Genomic DNA, 26899 nt, shown 5'->3' with positions numbered 1-26899 from the left:
ATTTTCTGTCCAGTGAAGTGAAATTCACCATTCTGAAGTTAAACATTCAAACCAATACCTGGCAACATTCATTTGTGGGGGTTTCTGTTTTATCCATGCGTTTGGATGTTTTATTTTTTCTCTCCTTAGCACACATACTCTCTCCCGTATTCTCAAAAACATGTTAGTTCCATAGATCACTTTAAATTATCTATAAGATGAATGTGATTGACTGGGAACTAGTCAAGCATGTACATCATCAGGTCTCACCCTAAGTAAGCTGCATGGTATAGGCTGCAGTTCACCCACAATTCTGCCCCAATGAGCGTAAGCACCAGAGAAAATGGATGGATGGTTTGTTCAAAACAGTTACATCCCACAAACTACAATTGCAATAATTATCATCATTAAATACCAACCAAAGCCCCCATCACTATACCATGCGAGATCATCACGCCATGGGAAATTATCCAATTTCATTTAATTTGTCTCAAAATTATCAATTACACAACTAAGAATGCCTCTTTGTTCATCTCTTTATGCCTGCGATGTATAACGACGAGTAGAAAAATGAGATGCTTTTCAGCCAGAATACAGAAGGGATGTAAGAAACCGTGTATCCACATTTTGCCAATAATACAATAGAATAATAGCTTGGTGTTCAATTAAACAAGCCCAGATGTCACACCTAGTGAGACTGAGACAAGCTCATTACTTCAGGTCATTTCCTTTTTGTTGTTGATTTTTTTTTGTTTGTTTGATGGTGTGCCACGAGATTTTTCTGAAGTTAAATAACCTATGTAACATTGTGGTCTGTTTTTTTTCATATTAAAAAGGCTTTAAGAGAACCTTATATCTGAAGTAATATTGAGCCATAAACAGGTCTCGCAACTACTATCAGTAGCCACTGACTCCATTTCCCCCAGTAGAAGTAACACCAGCCTCTGCTGTTGCGCCTTATAATGTGGTGTGTCTTGTATTTGGAAAACTTTTATATATTTATATACTATATTTACAAAACTTACGCCTTATATGTAGAAAAACTTAAAATACTTCATTCATTCATTTATACTGCTGTGCGCCTTATACACCAGAAAATACGATCACCTAATGTTTCATAATAGCCTGACTCTAATTTAGTCTGTGATAGCCAAAAACTATATCCAAGGATCAATGGAGCGGCAGCATTTAATAGCCAGTCATCCAACACTTCATTAGGTTCGCGCCCTTAGAGAATAACCTCTTACATATCATATATTTAACAATTGTTTTGCCCAGCAACTGCAAAGATTCAAAGGGCGTATTAATTCACCCGCATTATACCTTGGGCTACACTGAGATGTAAGTTTCTAGTCAAGATGTTTTAAGACGAACTTTAACAAAAAACATCAACAGTTTTAGTTAATGTTTTATTGTCTTCGTTGTGCTAAATTCATATTGTCTACTAGTTTTCTAATTGACAACAGATTATTTTCTTACAGACAATGGTTTTTTTAGGTGTTCAATTACCTGACATGTTTCGGCGTATACTTCCGCCTTCGTCAGAATCTGTTGTATATTAGAAATAAATGTATTGTCTTCGTTTGCTGTTGGATGCGGAGTGAAGTGAACTTCTGAACAAGACCCCAACTTTTAATTAAAACAAGAAAGAAACTCAATTTAAGACATCTCACACACACACAATTAAGATTAACTGGTCCCATTTAGTAAGAATAAAAAATAGCAAGAAAACCCTAAGATAGCAAGGTAAAATTGCAAAGGATGAAGTGATTTGAAGATATTGTCACAAATGATAATCCGCATTCATCAAACCGCAAAGTAGTGAAGGAAAATTGTATATCTGCTTTATTTGAAAGCTTTCCGGGCACCCTCACGAGAGTCAAAATCAGTGCTTTGACCTCAATAATATACTTGTTTTGATTGACACAGGAGGAAAGGCATTTAGCTAACAGATACGCCAATTAAGACCTCTGCCTAGGACGTTATGTATTCAAAAAACACTACATACTCACCATGAAATGCTTCTGAGTGCTGGGAAATGGCACACAGAATGTCATGATCTGGTTGGCGACCAACGGGTGGCGCTGTCGGCCCCGCCTGCACCTGCACAGGTGCTGGTCGTTCCCAATCAGTGACTCTCAAAAGGACTCCCGGCACGATCATTCACTGTCGGGTCATTGTTGAATGCCTTTGTATGCAATTGATCCTTTGCATTTTTCTGTTTGACTGACTTTGATGTTTTAGATTTTGTTCCAGTTGACTTTATTTTAATACAATTTCTCAAACACAACCTGCTGCTCCCTCCTGCCTGCTTTTTGGGATCCGCATCTGCCATCACCACCTTGCAAACCGTGACACAGAAGACTCTTACATTTTGGTGGGGTTAAAGAAAAAAATTACAAGATCGAGTTTTTAGATTTCCATTTGATTTTGTTAACTCATTCAATGCCAGACATGCAAAAATGTGTCCACTCCAGTGCCAGGGTTTGTGCCATTGTCACTCAAACTCAAGGACCCACAGAATATTGAGTTTTGGGACTACATAAACATTCATGCAGCGTAAGAAACTTTACTTTCTTCTTTCATCAGAAAAAGAGTTAATTCCTAAATTATATGGGTCTGGAGTTATATGAACATGAAATGTGGCCGGCTCTGCAAAATACAATGCAATACATGCATGTTAGTTTATATAGCGCTCGAACAACAACTGAAGTTGGAATAAAGCGCTAACGTGGAAAAAAGAGAAATGCTGCCCCCTTGTGGAAGAGAAAAATAATTGACAGAGGTCTGGCCAGCGCTTCATCAGCAATCAAGCAAAAATAAACAAAACTCGAAATAATTCAGAATTGGTGTTCTACGTAGCATTTTCAATTCCCGAATAAATTCAGGAACGGCAGTGAATGAGTTAATTTTTACTGAATAGTTGGATCGCATCAACTATTTCAATATTTAGCGGGTTCTACTTGAGTTTCTTTTTAGCCCTGTTGGAGAATGTTACTCTCGTGAGGGAAATCTCATGATTGCATTGCTTGTAGTGACAAATGCATAGAGGAAATACTTGAAAATAGGTTTTAGTGTACAGTATATTATTTTATTTTAAATGAGCAGACACAACTGTGAAAATAAATTCACATAGACCGACCCTGTCTCTGTTTTCAACTGCTTTCACCTGTAGTCCTTTTTAAAAGTGTTTGGATTTAATTTACTGTTGGTTTATTCAGACGCTACGCTCCAAAGGTTGAGCAGTATTGCACCTCAAACAGGTTGTTGAATTAAATTTTATCTGGAAACTGCATGTTTAAACTACTCTAATCCTTATAAGGTAAACACGCTGAGTTTATTCTTATCTGCCGCATAGAGTGAACTTATTGACTCGAAGGCAGACATCATCATGTCATCAAGTTTGTCTGATCCCAATATAAAACTCACTATGCTCCTGTCCATTCTCTGTGGTGTGTAGTGATTTTGATTAACACGCACGGGACCATTACTGCAATGCTGCTGATGTTAAATAGGGGAACTCTTGACTATCTCCGTCTGTCACCTGAAGAGTTACATGAGTTATCTTACACCACTGTGGCAGATAAGATACACCGTGTCCTTGTAAATTGTCAAGCATTAAGCTATAAAAACATATTTGAAGCTTGCGCAGTATGGCTTTTGGCGTGTGTTGTAATTTATAACTGATGGTGTGTTGTAATTTATAACTGATGGTTAAAAATATCTATCCAGCTGTATATATCTATATGAATGAATGATTCATTGCTGGTTGTTTGGGATTTGCGTCTTGATGTGGTTGAGGCAAAATGGGCTGCACTATTAAGAATGACGTGTCCCTTGAGCAAAAGGTGTTGTTGCTCCATTAAAAGGTCAAAATGAAACCCCACGGAACACTGTTCTAATCAAAATGACAGTTGTTAACTGAAGTTCAAAGCTGTCCGTTTGCTTTTGAACTTGGAAGTTTGCGACTTTTGAGCACAAGTTCAGGTTGCTAGTTAAAAGCTTTAAATACTCTGGGTCACACTCGTAACCAGATACCGATGTCTTGAGCTCTTAACCAAGCAAGGTGTGGTTTTAACCACAATACTGTTCAAGAATGTAGGCCGATACGGGTGGCTTCATTTTACACCAAGAGGAGTTGATGCTGCATGAGGCAATCTGTTGTGGTCTTGATGTGCTTTAGCCATTCAGCGAGACATGCTGTCAATTAGTAAACGACCTGGCGTCTAATAAGCTGATGAGAAATATGCCAAAAGTGGGAGACTCAGATCTCCCATTTTTCCCCCAAAATAATACGTACATGCTATAAATCCTGATTTATATAGCGATTTGACAAAATTAACTTATCACAATGTATATCAATAACCATGCCTATTTACATACATTATAAAACATATAGTCATCACTTTTGTATGGAATAGGTCTCCTGTTTCGGATTCCACCATTGAAGCGGGAGGTGCTATGCCGGATTGTCTTCTGAAGCTAAAAAAAATACAACAATGGATTTTCCGGTGTATAACGCACACCCAAAAGCCTTGATTTTCTTCAAAAGATGACCCTGCGCCTTATACGCAGGTGTGCCTTATATGTAAAGTAATATTGAGCCACAACTGGCCTTGCAACGTCTGTCAGCAGCCACCAACTCCATTTCTCCTTGTAGAAGTACTGAGTAAACCGAGCCTCTACTGTAGTTCCTAATAATTTGGTGTGCCTGATATTTGGAAAACGTTTATATATTTTTATACAATATTTGGAAACCTTTTTTCATTCGTTGAAGGTGCATCTTATAGTGCGCTGCACTTTATACAGTATATGGAAAAACGTTGAAAATACACCATTAATTGAGGGTGCGCCTTATACTCTGGTGCACCTTATACACCGGAAAATACGGTAATTGTGTGGTGACCTCCCAGCAGCTCAGCATGGTCTGGGCCAATATTCAAACCCAGGACCTCTCAACTGTGAGGCAGATATACAACCCACTAATCCATAGTGAAATAGAGAGAGTGTCAGGTTTACAAGCTCTCTCTTATAAAATTAAGAGAACATATCGCAATCAACTTTTGCCAGCATTTACTTGTAACTTAAATCGAGTCAAGGTTTTTTACAACAATTTAATTCCATATACATTCATTTAACAAAGAATTGGAAGTAAACCAGCGTCACAAAGTCAGTTGCAGTCGATTTTGAAGTTGTGTTGCGAGGAAATGTGTTTGTTAGCAGAGGGACTGGAAATGGATGCAAATTCTATAATTTATGAGTGTCTCAAGAAACTTTATGCAGAGGAGCCCTTGAGGGTTTTTTTCCCGGAATTTGGGAACAGACTAGAACTCGTTTCAATATGTGAGTTTATTAATTACGTCAAAATCCTTTTTGAGATGAGATTGGCAAGGTTGATTATCATGTATGTTCCAGGACCCACAGAATATTTAGTCTTGGGAGTACTTAAACATTCAATGCAACGTAAGAAACGTTAGACTCTCTTCTCTCATCAGGAAAAAAAGGTCATTTCTATCTTATTTGGTTCTGGAGTAATACAAGGTCAAGTGGAGGTGGATGAACAAAAGGCAAATGCTGCCCACTCATGAAAGGGAAAAAAACATTGCCAGAGGTCGAACCAGCGCTTTATCAGCACCCCCAGAAAGAAAAACCCAAACAAATTCGGAAATGGCGCTTCACGACATATGTTCAATTCCTGAATAATAATGAGCCTGTAATCGTGTAATGAGTATTAATTTTTTTGCCCGATACCACACTTATAGGTTCGAGTGAATCGTAAATGCAAAAAAAAAAATACCTTCAGTCGGTTTATCAATCGGTAGGCGAAAGACCACATTACAGGCGTATTCTTCATTACTGTTGAAGTGAAAATAACGTGTTCCGGTTATAGTACTGATGATGATCGCCAAGGCTGTTTTTTTTCCTTCTATGGCTAAATTGAAAGGTAGAATTGACACCATATGTCATTTCCAGGATGATGGGATCTTTTACCATCTGTGTTCACAGAATTCGGCCTTTGTTAGGCTGGCGGAGTGCATTCGTTTTGTCTGAAGGTGCGCTCAGATGAGATCTGCACGTATGAGACTAGAGAAAGGGCCTGGATGGGAAAGAGTGTGAATATGGACAACCTTTTGGACTTTGGAGGTCCTTGTCCTTCCAGCCGCAGAGACTGGGAGTAAGTATAAAAACAAGCTTCCTTTACATTTGTGATCTTTGGTACACGCCCAGTTTGAATCAAAACATCTAACATTGTTCTCATAGCTCTGCAAAATTGATTTAAAGATTTATAATTGGGTTAGCACAGCATCTTCCTTTCATAACTTTGCTGCTCTGAAATGTAAATTTCTCCACTGCGAGATGAATAAAGGTACATTCAATCCAATCCATTTTATATTTTTTAACTGGCTACTGGTACTACTTTCGAGTATCTGATATAATGCAAGCTATATGGAGTGAGCGCGTGAGCCTGTACCGAGACTGTATTTCATTAAAATTGTTTTGTATTGTATTGTAAAACCAAAATGAAGCTTTGTTACCATAGTCATATGGTCTCAGCACAATAACTGTAAACATACTGTACATATTACATAGGAACAAAACCTTTGACAGGACATGAATATATTTAGCTCTCAGGAATTTTATGACCTAACCAACTGCCATGTTGTATTTTCAACATGGATATGCCGTTTAATAATGTGATGGGCTGGCTCATCATCATAGAAATAAACTGTGCTGTTGCTAAGTAACAGATTATTTTTTTCATATTTTGACAAGACAGTGAAGCTTTGTGCATTGTTGGAGAATTATAATAGAAAGTACATTTTTCTTTGGACATATTTCTTTCTAGTTCCAGCAGCTGCATGGATGATTTGATGGACGAAGATGAGAAAGACAGGGCAAAAAGGTACTCCAGAAATCTTTACGCTTTGCAATCATATTTCTGATTCTATGACTTTTGAAACAATGATGACTTGATTAGTCATAAAAGTGTAAGAAATAATTTGTGATGCAATTCCTCCAAAACGCCTCACTAACTGTGTTGGCAGAAAATGGAGTCTAATAAGAATGGATCTTTGCAGGGCGTTGACCTCATTTGAAAAACAGCATAGTGACATGTCAAATAAACAGCTCATCTCGCCGGGAAAGCTTACTAGTTACTCTGATAACACTCTACTTTGCCTCAAAAAAGATTTGCAGTCTTTTGTCTTGTAAACATTGCCTCCAACCAACACCTACATAATTAAACGAATACTCAACTGTGACAATAGCCAGCCGGCACTCTGACATAACTGAAAAAGTGGATAATTCCTTTCCGTAATGTCATATTTTTGCAGACTGCTTTGTAGCTTAAGAAAAAAATAGCACAATCTCCATTGTGGGACACTGCAAATAATGCCATTTCTAAGTGAGTTTTTTTCTGGGAAGATATTACAATGTAACGGAATCTTCCCTCTCCAAAACATTTCACGATGCTAGTGGTCTCAAAATGTTGCTCTTGCATTCTTCTGAAAACGGACTAACCTTTTCTTGACCGCTTAAGGGCATCCCGAAACAAATCAGAAAAGAAAAGAAGAGACCAGTTCAATGTGCTCATCAAGGAGCTATGCACCATGCTGCAGGGCCAAGGCCATCCTCGCAAGATGGACAAGTCCACCATACTACAAAGAACCATCGACTTCTTACAGAAACAAAAAGGTAGGGCCAACCCAGGCAATTCCATACTGACCGTACCTCATCATTCACTAAGGTCTTAAACTGTACATGCTGTGCAGACATCAGTGCTCAGAATGAAACGTGTGACGTGAGACAAGACTGGAAGCCTTCATTCCTCAGCAACGAGGAGTTCACCCAGCTCATGCTCGAAGTAAAAAAAACACACACACACAAAGATGCGCTGCACTGATGTCCAGATGTTTTCAATGCGGAAAACTGGGCAAGAATCAGCTCGAAAGCACTTCATTTGCTGTAGCATGAAAACAGTCCAGACCCTGTCATTGCATTGCATCTTTCTGACAATAAATCAGTCACCAAATTCGCTGTTAAACTGTTCTATTGTTTTCTTTTACAGGCACTAGATGGTTTTTTGATAGCGTTAACTACAGATGGAAACATCATATACGTGTCGGATAGTGTATCTTCACTTATTGGACACTTGCCGGTGAGTGGAAAAGCATAAAGGACATGCAAGTATTTTTACTGCTTTGGCTGTAAAGCCCTATTACTGTATCACTTCATCTTGGTTCACACTGCAGCTCAATTCTTTACTTTTTTTGCCCATCTGCATTTCATATCTTTTTTTTCACCCGTCAATGTAAAATGTAGAATTGATTTTTTTTTCCAAATATGATGCGTATGAACGCCCATAGACACCCAACCTATACGCCACCAACAATTGCTATGATGCTTTAAGTAACAGTGTTAACTTGATATTTGACTTTAACTACGGACTCTGCTATGACTCATAGCAGAGTCCGGCACCGCCACGTCTGGACAGTAGGGATATATATACAGGGCCGAAACTACCAGTAAGACTTTAGTTTGCTGACGAAGCTTCTTGGATAAGAAGCCAAACGTCTGACACCTTCAAAGAAGTACAGATGACGGCTGAAGAAACCTTTTCATCGATGGTTATCTAAATACTGTTTTGTTTGCCTGTCACGCTACGGACGCATTGCATTCATGTTACAAGTCGCATTTGTTTTTGTCTTGTGAACGAGTTCATACAAAAAGATTGAACAAATTATGAATTGGCATGGTGCCTTGCAGAGTTAACATGGCCTTTGTAGCAAAACCATTAAATTCCTAACACTGAATTGCATTTATTTCCTGTTTGTAGACAGTTTTGTGAACTTAATAGATTTGAAATACAACATGGTGGGTTTCAAGTGGGCGCTTTCAGCCTTAAAGGACAACTGACATCACTTTTTTGTTTCCTAACTGACATCAGAAAAACGTTTTATAGCATCTAAAATACCCAAAACACGCAGTATGATATTTTAGTCAAATGCAAAACACAAATAAAAATGACTTAAAGTGTCCAAAAACTACGTCAAATTGAACCCGGAAGTGGCCAGTTTCAGAAGGTCCCGCCCCCTTGTACACCAAGACGTCTTGCCTTGCTCGAGAATCAAAACAATGGCTTCAGATTCGGAAAAGATGCTTTCTTGTTACTCATCCAGTTATGAATATGATTCAAATAGTTCTGAACAGGAAAGCATACATGTTTGCAATCGATTAAAGAATTTCTTCCAGTCATTTTGATGCATCTGGAGAGAAATGTAGTGACAAACTCTTTAATACTCACAGTACCCAAAAAAGGCACAAGAGGGCGACAAAGCTCAGTGGAAATTGTCTCCTGGGACGTTTTGTAAGCGAACATCAAATACACTGTAGAAGTCTTGGCGCAACACACAACGATTCACCATCGCGTTATTTATGTGCCATCAACACGGATCAACACGAAGTTTTCAGACCAAACAAAGTACCGCAAAAAGCATTGAGGTGATGTAGGGTATGTCCTTTCTCGGTGAGGGGCGTTCCTTCAGTGACGTAGGGTGAGGACTCGTCGCCAACTCAAAAACAAGACTTCCGGAATATTTAGCGTAAGTCTTAAAATGTAAAATATGGCTATATGTGGTGGAATCTTTGTAAAATATGCTCAGTAAAAGTCATTTGAAGCGATTTTACAAATTATGGACACAACTTGTCTGGAGACGTTGGTTGTCCTTTAAGAGGCTTCACAACAGCATTTAATTTGTACCATAAATGAGAATGTACTCTTTGCAACCTAAGACTATTCATATTTTAGAGCCCACATACCTAACCGACCTCAGAGATGCTTTGCCAGCCCTTCACTCGCTACCCCCTTTAGCTTCAGCTCCAGCTGCTTTGTGGGTCTTACTGCCCTCACTGTTGAGCTGAGGAGGCAAAACCAAGTCTTTATAAGATAGGTATGCCATTGTCAAACTGTATATATGTAAATACAGACTTTACAACACCATTAAAGTACAGGAATACCATATTAAAATTGACCAGAAAAATCCTCTGTTTACCAGAATTGTATTCTTTGGACAGATGAAATTTTGTGTTGAAAATGGTTGAGTTCAAGTTATTATATGGATGGACATCACCGCTAATGGAAGGGGCACTCGTCGAGAGTATATCCTCTATTGGCTTGCAGCCAAATGCTACAAAACTGAGAGGAGGGTGCTTTACAGCACAGGTTAATGGCCTTAGACGTACTTTGAAAGCAAGCTTTCTACAGGGGAAAAAGGACTCGTGCTCGATGGCCAATTCTGACATGAAGCGAACACAGCTTTGCTCGTCACATGGCAAGAATAACAAGCAGCAAGTGAATGTGGATGCAGCAAACGCACGGCAGCGTTTTAACGATTCTTGTTTCCTTCCTGTAGGTGTGATACTATTGTCCGTAATGTTTCCATATGTTTACCGTGATTCCTTCTTTTATGGAAGCCTGACATGTTTTTCTTCTATCCTACTGCATCAGTCAGATATGGTGGATCAAAATATCCTAAATTTCCTCCCGGAGCTCGAACACGGAGAGGTGTATAAGCTGCTATCCTCCCATATGCTGATGACTGACCCCATTGCTGCTGACTTCCTGACCAGTGAGTCGTCTCTTTGCACTTTGCCTGCCCCCTTGAAGTTCACCACAATTTGTGCGTGCTTCACCAGGTCAGCACAAGTTAAAAATACATGACAGATGAGTCCAGTCAAATCAGTCCGGTCTGGAAGATCTATTTAAACGAGAGAAGAAGCAGGTTGTGGAATTGGGGTCGGTAGTTTATTGGATTGCTGATTGGCGTATAAAATTAGCTCTTTCGCTAATAATAGTCACATGCTTAGTATCATAGTTGAGACTTTTAATCACTGTTATGTTAACACAGTAATCCCTCAGCAACGAACTACCCAAGGACAAGGCTCTGACCTTAATCCTGCATTACTATTGGGTTTTTCACCGAAATAGAGATGTGACTAGGTAAGCCTAAAAACAGTTACAGAACCATGCGTCATGGACCCGACTCACATCAAAAGCTGCTCCAAATTGCCGGGATGTTTCCATGCGAAGTCTTTTGATGATGAGGCATTTTCTTTGGGTTATTTAATGTATTTATTTATTTTTGAAACATAAAATTATCTACGACTCACTGTTAGGCAGTAAATGTTTAAGGAAACGCGGTCAAAGTCCTATTGTATGACATGAGTCAAAACTGGACTTTGACCAAAGATAATCATAAGAAAATGCTTCCTCTCACAGGATTTAAGAAACGTAAGCATTCATATTTTAAGGAATAATATTACTTAACTCATTCACTGCCAGATGTGCAAAAATGTGTCCACTCCAGTGCCAAGGTTTTTGTCATTGTCAGTCGAATTCAAGGACCCACAGAATATTGTGTTTTAGGACTACATCAACATTCAATGAAGCCGAAGAAGCCTCAGACTCTATTCTTTCATCAGAAAAAGTTAATTCCTAAATTATATGGATCTGGAGTTATATGAGCTTGAAATGAGGGTGGCTATCCAAAATACAATGCAATACATCAACGGTTTATCTTCTTTTCCTTTCTGCTTTTCCCTTCAAGGGGTCGCCACAGTGAATCGGTGGTTTATATAACCCTTTAAGTACAGATGAAGCTAGAACAAAGCGCTAACAAAAAAGGGAAATGGTGCCCCTTGTGGAAGGGAAAAATATTGCCAGAGGTCTTACCAGCGCTTTATCGGCACCCGCGCACGAAACGCCAAAACCTGAAAAAAATTCAAGATTGGCGCTCTACGTCATATTTTCAAATCTCTGAGAAATGTGTGAATGTCAGTGAATAAGTTAGTAGCATCCAATGTTTGTCATCCAGCTTTCTCCCTTTCTTCTCGAGGCAGTTGCACATACAAACACACTGAACGCTGATTTGTTTAGGACTCGCGATTCTGTCAACACCAAATTAAATTTAAGATGTTGTATTTAGGTGAGAAACATGTGGAATTTTGTTGTCACCTCACACGAGGGAACATCGATCCAAAAGAACCTCCTGTGTACGAGTATGTCAAGTTTGTCGGAGATTTCAAGTTTCATAACAATGGTGAGTGCCGCATTTTATGTAAACAGCAAATCAAGTAACTTTCCATGAGAGAAACTGGACTGTTATTTCTCGTAGTGCCTACATCCTCTTGTAATGAGGTTGAATTGACATTACCAAGAAGCCTGCAGACATCGCTGGAGGAGCAGGTCTGCCTCATTGCTACTGTACGATTAGTCACGCCGCAGTTTCTCAAGGTGAGAACTCCTGCTTGTTGTGTCGTGCATTCATCTGTGTGGGCATTATTTAACGAGAGAGGGCGAACATCAAAAATTGTGCCAGTTTTATTTTGCTGGGGTTTTTTTGAATGAAATCTGGAGACTCTGTAGTACATTGCATCCTGCAATTAACATCTATGCCTTGCATTGTTGCTCATTAGAAATAGAAAATGCTACCGCTAACAGATAACTTCGACATCCACAAAATGTTTTTTTTTGTTATTTCCTTATTGCTCATTGCCTTTCATAGTCTTACTTAAAGGACAACCGACGTCTCCGGACAAGTCTACTGAGCGTATTTTACAAAGATTCCACCGCATATAGCTATATTTTACGTTTTAAGACTCGCGCTGAATATTCAGGAAGTCTTGTTTTTGAGTTGGTGACGAGTCCGTACGTGACGTCACTGAAGGAACGCTCCTGACCGAAAAAAAGGACACATTGTAGCAGTCCTTCCATCACGTCAATGCTTGTTTGGTCTGAAAACCTCGTTTTGCACCAGAAAGAGCCAGAAGAGGGCATCCAAGCTCCATGTAAGGAATTTATCAGCCTGTGGAAACGGGCTGATTCATTCCTCACAGGAGCTCGGTAGCCATTTTCTGCCTCTTTTTGGGTGAGACATTTCCCCCCAATGTTGCCTCAAAAAGGCACGGAATAAATTCTTTAATCGATTGCAAACATGTATGCTTTCCTCTTCAGAACTATTTGAATCATATTCATAACTGGATGTGTAACAAGAAAGCATTTGAAAGAATTTGAAGCCATTGTTTTGATTCTCCAGCAATGCAAGACGTCTTGCCGTGACATCACGAACTTGGGGCGGGACTTTATGAAAATGCCCAATTCGCAGCTCTATTTTTTTGCAGATTTTGGACACTTTAAGTCATTTTAATTTGTGTTTTGCATTTGAATAAAAATATCATACGTTTTGGGTATTTTAGATGCTATAAAACGTTTTTCTGACGTCAGTTAGGAAACAAAAAAGTGACGTCGGTTGTCCTTTAAGCTTGGTGCAATGCTTCAGTAAACATTGCTCGTTGTGAAGTCATTGAGGTGACTTCCCCCTCCAGTCATTCTGTTTTGTTTTTTAATTATTTATAGGATTTGTGCAATGTGGATGATCCTTGCGATGAATTCACATCCAGGCACAGCCTCGAATGGAAGTTTCTGTTTTTAGATCACAGGTAAATGTCAGCAATAAATTCAGTAACAAGAACTGTGTCGTTGTTGTTGTTTTAAACACACTTGTTATTTGTGATAGAGCTTCTCCAATAATCGGATATTTACCCTTTGAAGTTCTTGGAACATCTGGCTATGATTACTACCATGTGGATGACCTGGAGCTTATAGCTCAATGTCATAAGCAACGTGAGTAACCTCTAATGGACGTCTTACTAATTGGGTGCATTCTCAGTACGAATACACACTAAGAGCCTAGAGCCAGACAAATCTTTTTGCATTTTCATTGTCAACTGTTGCAAACAATACAGACATAACTGACCCAGAATGGTTTTTTTTGGGCAGCACAGTGGTAGGCTACATAATGGATGGCGCTCGAACCAGTGCAGTAGATCAACGGATGAGTCAACTCAGAATTGTCACTTAAGTCCAATAACATTGAATGGGAGGAACCCCAAACTCCATTGATAATAAATAGCCCATTATGAAAGAAAAATATATTGCAATGTATTGGAAGATATCATGCAATACATGAATATATTTTCATCTAGGGAATTTTGTATTTATATTTGTGAATGCATTTTGATATATGAATAGACAATATATGTGTATATATCGATAAATGTATTTTAAAAAGTGTTGCAATTGAGACCAAAATGGGGCAATGTATTTTTGACATGTAATAGTCTGTCTTTATATTTTACAACATGTTGCAATATACAGCCAAAGGGAGGCTACTGCAATACTAGCCAAAAGTAAATGAATAGCAAATGCTGAATGTTCTCTATTGTTGTATTTTTCCTTTTTTTTGTAAATGTCACATTCAACTTCCTTGAATTTCATGATGTTACCGTATTTATTCAACTATCACCATTTGAGAGACCAAATGTTAACAGTTTTTTTTTCTTTCCTCTACCCAGTAATGCAGTTTGGAAAGGGTAAATCCTGCTATTATCGCTTTCTGACGAAGGGTCAGCAGTGGATTTGGTTGCGGACACACTACTACATTACTTATCACCAATGGAACTCCAAACCTGAGTTCATCGTGTGTACTCACACGGTTGTCAGGTGAGATTTTGTTTGTTGTTGCTTGCTTGCTCGCAAGAAGGATGCGTACCCTCTTTAGGTGTCTTGGGATTAAAAATGCCAATGAGGCACACGTCTTCCTGGAGGAGCACCGTGACTAATATACTTTTTGTTTGTGTGTGTGTGTGTTTGTGTGTGTGTGTGTTTCAGTTATGCCGAAGTACGAGCTGAAAGGAGGCGAGCCTTTGGCCTTGAAGAGCTGTCTCCTCCTGAGATAGCTCCCTCCTCTGTGAAGGTAAATTTCCAGAAATTTCTCTCCGACGTCTACAAATTATGTGACCTGATCCCCTTGTTTGGTATGTTTTAGGCCCAAGAATTATACTTGGACATGTGCTCTACAATGGATACGCCACTGGACAGAAACAGCGGTGCACGTTCGGTCTCCTCCCACAGCTCTCGGAAGTCCTCCCACACAGCACTGTCAGATTCAGCATGTGAGTCATCCTCTGCTCCCTAAAGTGCTCACTCACTTAAGAGGTTGACAAGACAAAATTATTTCCCCCCGTGGCTGCGGGATTTGATGTCCAGTATCAGCAATATAAAACACGGGAAAAGTGGACGATAACCCACCCACTCATCCAAAGTTCTAAAATGCATGTTCTCTTCAAGGTTACGGGTGAGATGGAGTTTATTCCAGCAGACTACACCCAGTGCGAACCAATCTCAGAGCACATACAGACACATGTAACAGGCTTTCATACTGTATTTCCTTCCACCAAGAGATCTTGATGCGTTTTAATTTGTTTTGTCTGCTCCATTCCAATCTTATATAGTACTCTATAATGGAATTGCATTTTCTTACATGAGATAATGAACTACAGCATTTTTGGCATCTTAGTTTCAATGGAACCATTTCTCACTCCCAAAAATCCATTATTGTAGCATCTTGGCCTTGTAAACATGCTTTTCTTGGGGACAAATCCAAACCTTGCGATCAATATAATAATGGGCATTGAAGCTGAATGCATTCCCCGTGACCCATAAAATAAAAAAATAGGTGACTAAACGGTAGCCTTGATTTTATTAATCTGCAAACACACGGATGCTATACGCACAATGGATGGATAGAAAAATAAGTATATGCTTTTTTTCCTCTGCAATAGTAACAGTAACATTCTTCCTGCTCCAAAATGAAAGATGGTGCCGACCCATCATAAGCCATCCTTCATGAGGCAAGAAATGGCCTAGAATGTTATAGACCAATCCCAAATACAGAGCTTTTCATACAACAGTACCATCTGAGTGTAATCGGCAAAGCAAAATGTCTGTGAAACTTACAGTTAATTAAAGTTGAGTCAATCCCTCACATACACGCTGCTTTTTTTGATTAAATAATCTCCAATGCTTACTTCAACCAACTTTGTTTATTTTAGCCTTCGTTTGCTCAGACTCCAGCTGCTTCTCCACCCACCAGGGACACAAACACTAAACAGTTCCCCCTTCTGTGTATTTGCGAACAAGTCACAGAAGCATTTGCCGATCATTAAAAAAGCAACTTATGTTCATCATACAGTGAATAATTCACCCGGTTGGTATTGCTCCATTCAAAAATGTCTAACTTGCGTACAGTGTTGAGTTTTGCATTAGAGACAAAATTAGGCTCAGCCAAGAACTGGTGTATTGGTACCAAAAAATATAATAATAATGATAATAGTACAAATAGGCTCCTTTTTCCATTCTCGCAAGGTTTTTAAGATGAAGCCTTCTTAAAAACCTGGCGAGAATGGCAACAAAATAGCTGCACTGTTGGACACTGATTTTAACAATACATGAGGTTGACTCTCAATAACTGTATCATACACTCAAACAGAATGTGCTCAATGTATTTTGTTGGCAATATTAGCAATATTCCGCAAAAAAATATCAACATCCGTTATATTACAATCACACACTATGGTGTTTTGCCCATCTTTATCGTTTTATAATTACATCACAATGCAGTAATACAACAATGCTAGTCATATTGTAAGAGATCCAACGAGGCCCATTTTGAAGAAATGTTATGCTCGTCAGTGACGCTGGTTGATGAAAATGTCTGATCTTTATTCTGTGCAGCAGCAAACTCGTACACAGAGACCTGCACACCGTCATGGCAGTCGACTTCTATTGGGACTGAGAGGACGCATGCCAGACTCCAAGTTGGTCGTTCAAAGGTCAGTTTTGACTTAGGCTGTGTGTGTGTGTGTGTGTGTGTGTGTGTGTGTGTGTGTTGTGTGTGTGTGTTTGTGTGTGTGTGTGTTTCAGTTATGCCGAAGTACGAGCTGAAAGGAGGCGAGCCTTTGGCCTTGAAGAGCTGTCTCCTCCTGAGATAGCTCCCTCCTCTGTGAAGGTAAATTTCCAGAAATTTCTCTCCGACGTCTACAAATTATGTGACCTGATCCCCTTGTTTGGTATGTTTTAGGCCCAAGAATTATACTTGGACATGTGCTCTACAATGGATACGCCACTGGACAGAAACAGCGGTGCACGTTCGGTCTCCTCCCACAGCTCTCGGAAGTCCTCCCACACAGCACTGTCAGATTCAGCATGTGAGTCATCCTCTGCTCCCTAAAGTGCTCACTCACTTAAGAGGTTGACAAGACAAAATTATTTCCCCCCGTGGCTGCGGGATTTGATGTCCAGTATCAGCAATATAAAACACGGGAAAAGTGGACGATAACCCACCCACTCATCCAAAGTTCTAAAATGCATGTTCTCTTCAAGGTTACGGGTGAGATGGAGTTTATTCCAGCAGACTACACCCAGTGCGAACCAATCTCAGAGCACATACAGACACATGTAACAGGCTTTCATACTGTATTTCCTTCCACCAAGAGATCTTGATGCGTTTTAATTTGTTTTGTCTGCTCCATTCCAATCTTATATAGTACTCTATAATGGAATTGCATTTTCTTACATGAGATAATGAACTACAGCATTTTTGGCATCTTAGTTTCAATGGAACCATTTCTCACTCCCAAAAATCCATTATTGTAGCATCTTGGCCTTGTAAACATGCTTTTCTTGGGGACAAATCCAAACCTTGCGATCAATATAATAATGGGCATTGAAGCTGAATGCATTCCCCGTGACCCATAAAATAAAAAAATAGGTGACTAAACGGTAGCCTTGATTTTATTAATCTGCAAACACACGGATGCTATACGCACAATGGATGGATAGAAAAATAAGTATATGCTTTTTTTCCTCTGCAATAGTAACAGTAACATTCTTCCTGCTCCAAAATGAAAGATGGTGCCGACCCATCATAAGCCATCCTTCATGAGGCAAGAAATGGCCTAGAATGTTATAGACCAATCCCAAATACAGAGCTTTTCATACAACAGTACCATCTGAGTGTAATCGGCAAAGCAAAATGTCTGTGAAACTTACAGTTAATTAAAGTTGAGTCAATCCCTCACATACACGCTGCTTTTTTTGATTAAATAATCTCCAATGCTTACTTCAACCAACTTTGTTTATTTTAGCCTTCGTTTGCTCAGACTCCAGCTGCTTCTCCACCCACCAGGGACACAAACACTAAACAGTTCCCCCTTCTGTGTATTTGCGAACAAGTCACAGAAGCATTTGCCGATCATTAAAAAAGCAACTTATGTTCATCATACAGTGAATAATTCACCCGGTTGGTATTGCTCCATTCAAAAATGTCTAACTTGCGTACAGTGTTGAGTTTTGCATTAGAGACAAAATTAGGCTCAGCCAAGAACTGGTGTATTGGTACCAAAAAATATAATAATAATGATAATAGTACAAATAGGCTCCTTTTTCCATTCTCGCAAGGTTTTTAAGATGAAGCCTTCTTAAAAACCTGGCGAGAATGGCAACAAAATAGCTGCACTGTTGGACACTGATTTTAACAATACATGAGGTTGACTCTCAATAACTGTATCATACACTCAAACAGAATGTGCTCAATGTATTTTGTTGGCAATATTAGCAATATTCCGCAAAAAAATATCAACATCCGTTATATTACAATCACACACTATGGTGTTTTGCCCATCTTTATCGTTTTATAATTACATCACAATGCAGTAATACAACAATGCTAGTCATATTGTAAGAGATCCAACGAGGCCCATTTTGAAGAAATGTTATGCTCGTCAGTGACGCTGGTTGATGAAAATGTCTGATCTTTATTCTGTGCAGCAGCAAACTCGTACACAGAGACCTGCACACCGTCATGGCAGTCGACTTCTATTGGGACTGAGAGGACGCATGCCAGACTCCAAGTTGGTCGTTCAAAGGTCAGTTTTGACTTAGGCTGTGTGTGTGTGTGTGTGTGTGTGTGTGTGTGTGTGTGTGTGTGTGTGTGTGTGTGTGTGTGTGTGTGTGTGTGTGCGCGTAATTGGAGATAATATAGGGGAAAGGTTGATGAGGAAACAACTATAAAAAAATAAAAATCAACACAATACATTGTACTGTATTTGGAATAATCAAATTGTCAAAACTAGTATCATCTTCACCTCGTAGAATTCGATCCAAAGACAAAATTCCTTTGACCCGGTGCCCCAAATGAGCCTCCCTGTTTCTCCTCCATGCGGCAAGAATACAGCGATAGTTAGTGTTTAAATTTCCCTTCCTGTCATTTGTCTTCCTCTCTTTTGTTTGTGCGGTTCGGTCTCCTGCTGAGTGCATGCGTGTGTGTGTGTGTGTGTGTGAGAGAGCTTCCTTCTGATTGTGTACATTGCCTCCAGGTTATAGGATTAAGTGCACAAATCAGACGACAGCTCTGACATTTTTCAGATCAGCATCTGCTTTAAATGCCGCTTTGGAAGTTTCCGAAGTCTGTTTCAATCCATTAGACATGTAACGTGTATGTCCATGACTATTGACTATATTATTGAATAATAGTTTTCATTTAATGCTTTTTTTAATGAAAAGCCATAATACAAGAATATAGATCCATGAATATTGTGTTTTCAGCAACAGCAAACACACCAGCAGTCATCCATGTTTCAGCTGCAACAGCCTCAGCTGGGTGTGATGAACCAGCTGAAGGAGCAACTCGAAGAAAGGACGCGCATCCTGCAGGCCGACATAAAGACGCAGCAGCAGGAACTGCATGACATCAAAGAGAAGCTTCAACTCGCTAATCTTCAGGTAACGAACACCTCATGCTAAGGTCGACACCAGAGAGCCAGCAACATGTATCACATGAATCTCTGCTTGTGACAGAACAAAGCTTGTTAGTATTTCTACATCATGCGGTATGCATCAATTACTGCAAATTATCAAATGTATTTCAATCGAGTTCAATCGAGAGTTGTGAAAACTCCCCATGAAATTCTCAATAAAATCATGAGACAATCACACACAAGATTCACTGATCTTGCTACTATTGAATGTATGAAAACTAAAATCTCTGTTTTACAGCGGTATTAACTCATTCACTGCCAGTCACCAATTTATTCGGGAATTGAAAATATGATGTAGATTGCCATTCCCATTTTTTCCGGGTTTTGTTTTTTATTTTTAGGGTGCCGATAAAGCACTGGCCATGGCCTCTGTCAATGTTTTTTTCCCTTCCACAAATGGGCAACATTTCCCTTTTGTTCCATGTTGTTCCGTCTTCAGCTGTTGTTCAAGCGCTATATAAACCAATATGTATGTATTGCATTGTATTTTGGACAGCTGCCCTCATTTCAAACTCATTTAACCCCAGACCCATATAATTTTGGAATTCACTCTTTTTTTTCTGATGAAATAAGAGTCAAAGGTTTTCTTTACAATGAATTGAATGTTTATGTAGTCTTAAAACTCAATATTGGATTGGATTGGATTGGATTTGCCTTTATTAGTCTCACAGTGGAGAAATTTACATTTCACAGCAGCAAAGTGATGAAAGGAATGAAAGTAGAAAAACAAAATACATGAGCTGCTGGAAAGGCAGCCACTCTTGCGGCGCCATCTTGAAGTCAAAAGAACAAAAAAAACCTAAATAACAAATAAAATGACAGCATAGAGACAATATGACAAATCAAAGACACAGAGAGACATTCATTCTTCAGGACTTGCTGTACCCTCTTTGTGATGTATCCTGGAATTCAAATGACAATGACAAAAACCCTGGCACTGGAGTAAACACATTTTTGCACGTCTGGCAGTGAATGAGTTAGCAACTCTTATTATGATGGGGCCAATGGGTGTGCAAGTAATTGCACATCAAACCAATACAAAATTACATCATCAAAAAAACTGTAATGAACATTGTTGTATCTTACTGCATCAAAACAGAGCAAAATCTTTGCAAAGGTTCTGGTGGACCTCTTTTTTTTGGATCTCATCTGACTGTGAAGGTGCACCTAATGCTGAGATTGTACACATGTCATCTCGGTTAATTCGTCATCGTCTTGGGTTGTTCAGCCCTTTGTTGGCTCCCCCCCCCCACACACACACATTAACAGGAGAAATAGCCCCACCAAGAGGCAGTACATGAACATAATGGCTCGTATTCAGTAATATTAGAGTAGCAAATGATTCAATCCCCTGGTGACTCAGAAGGCAATCGTGTGAAGAAGCCACTTTTCAGTTGTATTCAATGAGCGTAGAGTGACATTTTCTCATCGTGCCTTGTAGATGTTACTACAACAGCCTATCCACAATGAAATTGGCCAACAACAACAGCCGCAACAGCCACCGCAGCAACAGCAAGGTCCAGGCAGGCCGGGCTCACAGTGCCAATCAGGGGTCATCAGGCAGCTTCCAGGCCACCCGAAGCCACCGTCCTGCGGGGCTCACAGTTCGTCACCTCATTCGCTTCTGAGAGAGAACAGCTCACCCTCGACACAGGTACACCCAACAATAAAATGTCTAAAATCCAAGCAGTTGAATTGTTTGAATATATCCCAGTATGCCAACTGGAGATTACAACCCCCCCCCCCACCCCCACCCATCTCACTTGAATATTCCAAAGGTCCCACAGAGGATATCTCGAAGCGGTCAGGTGCAGTCAGTGAGTTTGCCCGTGCAGACCAACACGAGTTTGACCATGCCCTTCTACAGCAACCCCATGATGGTTTCTCAGACCAACACGAGGCCTCTACATGACGCAAACCAAAGACACGCGAACAATGACTTTAGCCAAGACGTACAACTCCGGTAAGTCACACTTTGGGATACACTCGAGTATGACTTCCATGAAAAATTGCTTCAGATTACCATATTGTCCTGTGTATAAGGCGCACCCAAAAGCCTTGGTTTTCTTCAAAAGACGACCCTGCACATTATACACAGGTGTGCCTTATATGTGAAGTCATATTGAGCCACCACAGGTCTGGCAACTCCTGTCAGCAGCCACCGACTCCATTTTCCCCCAATAGAAGAAGTTGTGCGTAACCCCATCCGCTACAGTAGTGCCTTATAATGTGGTGTGCCTTTTATTTGGATTTTTGTCCAAGAAGTGTATTTCTATATTATAATTGAAAAACTGTTTTTATTCATAGTCCAGTGCACCTTACATATGGAAAAAGTGTGAAAATACAGCACTCATTGGGAGTGCGCCTTATACATCTGAAAATATGGTACATGTCATCATAAGTAACAAAGCTGGTTCAGGTAAATATGTTTTCTGAATGAAAACTTGTGGAAAAAAAGTGACAGTGCCCAAAACATAAATAAAGTATAGATATGTGAAAATTCTACATATGCCCTGTGAATGGCTTGCGATTCGCCACAGCAGGAATATTCTATTTACTTCATCAAAAGGTCAGTAAATGATCAGGATTCTGACTTTGTCCTCAGTTCTTGTTTGTGAGACATTTCAAACACAAAAGAATTTTTGTGGTTAAAAGTGGGAGTTACAAATTTGTTGCTGTTGAAACAATGCAGGGAGATTACGGGTGTGTGTTTAATATAATATATACATATGATAATATATACAAGTCGCACCTGAGTTCAATCAGTAGAACCAGCTAAACAATTTAGGGGAAAAATGTGTGAATCATACTCCAAAGATATGTTATCTATGTAAATTAGTTCACCATATTTTCCGGTGTATACAGCGCACCGGAGAAGACGCACCCCCAATGTATGGTGTTTTTTTTTTTTCCACATACAGTATAAGGTGCGAGACCCTCCTGAGCTGCTGTATTACCGTATTTTGCAGTGTATAAGGCACACCCCGCATGAATGGTGTATTTTCAACTTTTTTTCTATATATAAGGCGCACCGAACTATAAAGCACACCTTCAATGAATGAAAAAAGTTTTCGAAATATAACATATACATATAAAGGTTTTCCAAATATAAAGCACACCACATTATAAGGCGCTACAGTAGAGGCTGGGGTTACACACTACTTCTTCAAGGGAAAATGGAGTTGGTGGCTGCTGATAGTAGTTGAGACCTGTTGTGGCTCAATATTACCTTATATATAAGGCGCATCTGCGTATGAGGCGCAGGGTCTTCTATTGATGGAAATGAAGGATTTTGGGTGCGCCTTATACACCGGAAAATACGGTTGTTGGTTTTTTTTTTAGCTCCAGAAGACCATACGACATTGCACCTTCCACTCCAATGGGGGAACCCAACACGGGAGACTTATTCCATACAAAATTATTCCATAATAAATTAATTAACGGTATTTCTGTATGTTATTAGTCCTTAAGGTAATTATTTTTGTTAATTTAATTAACAGTGTTGCATTGCTGAAAATTTAAAATGTTTAAATTGTACTAAGGGGTGTTCTTAAAAGGCGTCTTTTTCCAAATTTTGACTGAAAATGTCATATTTGGGGTCTATCCACATATAAAACCGATCTACTAATATCATCGATAGACAAACAATAACTCTTATTATATCCTATAGGATGCTCCTGAACCAGCCAATGCAGACACTGGTCCCCACCAGCAGTGGGTCCACGCAGTCCTCCCAGCAGTGCAACATGGGCATTCCTCAGACCATGTGAGCACCCCCCATTCTCTACCTTCAACCCACCCTTACACCCCATGTCTGACCTGTTGATTTCCCCTCCTGACAGATACACGTTAGAGCAGCAGATCATCACGCCCTCGTTTCCCATGCAACAGGTCAACTGCAACGCCGTGCTTGTGCCCTCTCAGGTGTTCACGTCGCCTATAATGATCCCACACAACAGCTTCATCTCCCACCAGTCGCAACAAAGCTATCAGGCTCAGCCCCAGGCCTCCCAGCACTCCCTGCATCTGCAGCAGCCCCAGCAATTCTTTCAGGTGTGACGCTCAGCCATCTTAGGTTGTTATCGATCTGTTGCATAATCTTGTTGTGGCTTTCCATTATAGCAGCTCTCATGTCACCATAGCAACGGAGTGTCAGCAGGCTGTTAAGCAGAAAATTTGCATTTTCTTCAAGATTTAACATGAAACAAAGCGCCAATTGACATTTTAATTAAGTGACACACACCAGTCAATAATTTTGTTAAAAAAATTATGTCAGCTGTAGTTTTAGTGGTATTTTTAATGTACAATATGCTTTATTTACAACTCTGAAATATGGTGAACATTACCAGAAGAGTGAGATTAATACATTTTTGATGATGTCAGTAATAACATTACCATTATACTTCTAAATGCGAATGCAGTATAATGAACTGTCATTAGGGCCTAATTGTTGTTTTTTTAGAAAAACAGAGATGTGAATTAACTCCTTCACTGCCTTTCACGAATTTATTTGGGAATTGAAAATATGACAGAGTGCCATTCCTGAATTTGTTCGGGTTTTGTTTTTTCTTGTTTGGGTGCCAATAAAGCGCTGGCCAAGGCCTCTGGCAATGTTTTTTCCTACCACAAGGGGGCATCATTTCCCTTTTTCATCTTGTTCCAGCTTCAGCTGTTGTTACAGAACTATATAAACCAATATGTACGTATTGCATTCTACTGTATTTTGGACAGCTGCCCTCATTTCAAGCTCATATAACTCCAGACCCATACAATTTAGGAATTGACTTTTTTCTGATGAAAGAAGAGCCTCTAAGGTTTCTTATGCTCTATTGAATGTTAATGTCGTTCTAAAACTCAATATTCTGTGGGTCCTGGAATTCCAGTGACAATGACAAAAACCCTGGCACTGCAGTGCACACATTTTTCACGTCTGGCGGTGAATGAGTTAATGAGACCCATAAAGAAGAACACAATGGTGTAATGAATGTAAGGCAAAGTCACGGTTTTTGATGTTTAAAAAGGAAGCGGAATGGAGGAAATGGAATTGCACACAATTAAAGCACAGAGTTAATTAAGTGATGAATTAATAAACTACTGTATATAAATGCATGAAATACACCCCTGCCCTCCAAATGCAGTTCAATGTGTGTCAAGGCCTGGTGTGCTATCGTCTGATGATCTGTTTTGTGTTTTGCAGATGACTCAAGGACTTGTGCACAACGGATCGACTCCAGCATTTTTACACACCGCCAACATCCCACAGCAAGGCACGGTGGGATACATCCAGCAGCAGCAGCAGCCGCAAACACGACAGCAACAGCCACAACAAAGACAATACCAACATTCCCAAAACCAGAACACTAATGTTTCAGACTTGAGGAATATGCTAACGCGGTAGCACTGGGGAACATGCAAGGAACTTGCACCGAGCGCTGCTGCTTGTCGAAGACAAAATTAACATCGAGACGGGAAACTGATGAGAGCGCCTAAACATTTTATGTGAAGCTGCTCGCCCCCACGAAGAAGTGCCGGAGTTCAACGGCGACGGGAAGACGACCTGAGGATTGTGATGATGAGAGGCGGGGCCTTTCATCACCAGCCTGTGACACACTCAGCTGTCATTGAAACAAGTGAATTTATCACCGCTGACACAAGGACGCCACTTTCATTTCGCAAGTGGCTGTTTGCACTTTTGGTACGAAGCCCCAACCAAGAACAAGATACAGTATTTATTTTTGCGATACAATTAATATTAGATTACATTCGATAAAGGTTCCCTCTAAGCAGTGGCTTTTATAGTGATCTCACTTTCCCTTCGGTGAAATCCAGAGCATCACTTTTAACGTCCCCTTCTGATGAGTTGGCTGTCACACCACATCTAAATACAACAAACGGCCCAGGTTTTATTTGAATGAAGAAGGGCTTCTTTAACAGCCGTCTCTTGACACGACTGCTCTTGATGAGCCCTGTAGCAGCACACCTCCACTTGTTTAACAATTAAACGGAGGAGGGTGGGTTGTCTAATGTGCCTTTTAACTATGCTACTAGTACCATGGTGCAGTTGTTGTGTCTGACTCCGGCTTTAAAAATCCTGCTCAGGTCCATTTGGAATACAAAGTTTATTTTCATTAATGGTAATTTATACATATTTTTTTCCCACATTAGATTGAAAAGAATATATGGTTAGATTTGTATAGGAGATGAAACAGATATATTGAATGCCTTTTTCAACCTTAACTTGCCCCCAACCAATTGAAGCACTAGCAGAAATGATATTCTCATTATTTTATTCAATAACGTATTTGCAGAATACATTTGTTGTAAAACAGACATGGGATGAAGAAAGCAGTTCAGATTGATTGAGACTATGATTCATGTTGATGTTCATGCAGGAATTGATGGGTCACCACTTGTTTTAAAGTCATATACCCAGGGCCTGAAATTCAATAATTATCGGAAATATACAAGTGTATGTTTGTAAAATGCATTTATCCACTCCAATCAATTAGGATAACACATGAAACAAAAAAGGTGTAACTTTACAAAGATAATCATGCTCTATTCTACTTATATTCTACTGTATTTTGGACAGCTGCCCTCATTTCAAGCTCATATAACTCCAGACCCATACAATTTAGGAATTGACTTTTTTCTGATGAAAGAAGAGCCTCTAAGGTTTCTTATGCTCTATTGAATGTTAATGTCGTTCTAAAACTCAATATTCTGTGGGTCCTGGAATTCCAGTGACAATGACAAAAACCCTGGCACTGCAGTGCACACATTTTTCACGTCTGGCGGTGAATGAGTTAATGAGACCCATAAAGAAGAACACAATGGTGTAATGAATGTAAGGCAAAGTCACGGTTTTTGATGTTTAAAAAGGAAGCGGAATGGAGGAAATGGAATTGCACACAATTAAAGCACAGAGTTAATTAAGTGATGAATTAATAAACTACTGTATATAAATGCATGAAATACACCCCTGCCCTCCAAATGCAGTTCAATGTGTGTCAAGGCCTGGTGTGCTATCGTCTGATGATCTGTTTTGTGTTTTGCAGATGACTCAAGGACTTGTGCACAACGGATCGACTCCAGCATTTTTACACACCGCCAACATCCCACAGCAAGGCACGGTGGGATACATCCAGCAGCAGCAGCAGCCGCAAACACGACAGCAACAGCCACAACAAAGACAATACCAACA

General features: G+C 39.7%; 2 protein-coding genes across 3 annotated transcripts in view; one reads left to right on the top strand and one right to left on the bottom strand.

Moving 5' to 3' along the window:
- The window catches only part of LOC148886323 (RPA-related protein RADX-like), a 57210-nt gene that overhangs the window by 20580 nt on the left and 9731 nt on the right, over window positions 1-26899 (bottom strand). The window lies entirely within an intron of this gene.
- Window positions 6004-26182, top strand: npas2 (neuronal PAS domain protein 2). The gene is made up of 21 exons (XM_089017563.1): window positions 6004-6154; window positions 6827-6883; window positions 7520-7674; window positions 7752-7843; window positions 8048-8137; window positions 10487-10607; window positions 11964-12077; window positions 12153-12271; window positions 13394-13476; window positions 13554-13660; window positions 14392-14539; window positions 14708-14792; window positions 14865-14991; window positions 16613-16710; window positions 19031-19117; window positions 19484-19660; window positions 21137-21349; window positions 21474-21658; window positions 23366-23461; window positions 23538-23748; window positions 24893-26182. The coding sequence occupies exons 1-21, from the start codon at window positions 6081-6083 to the stop codon at window positions 25091-25093; spliced, it is 2640 nt and encodes an 879-aa protein (XP_088873689.1). The 5' UTR covers window positions 6004-6080; the 3' UTR covers window positions 25094-26182.

This window comes from Hippocampus bargibanti, linkage group LG16 (genome assembly GCF_051943395.1).
Source record: "Hippocampus bargibanti isolate YZ-2025 linkage group LG16, ASM5194339v1, whole genome shotgun sequence".
In the NCBI taxonomy this organism is placed as follows: Eukaryota; Metazoa; Chordata; class Actinopteri; order Syngnathiformes; family Syngnathidae; genus Hippocampus; species Hippocampus bargibanti.
Note: the sequence above shows the minus strand (reverse complement) of the source record. Positions and strands in the feature narration are given on the sequence as shown.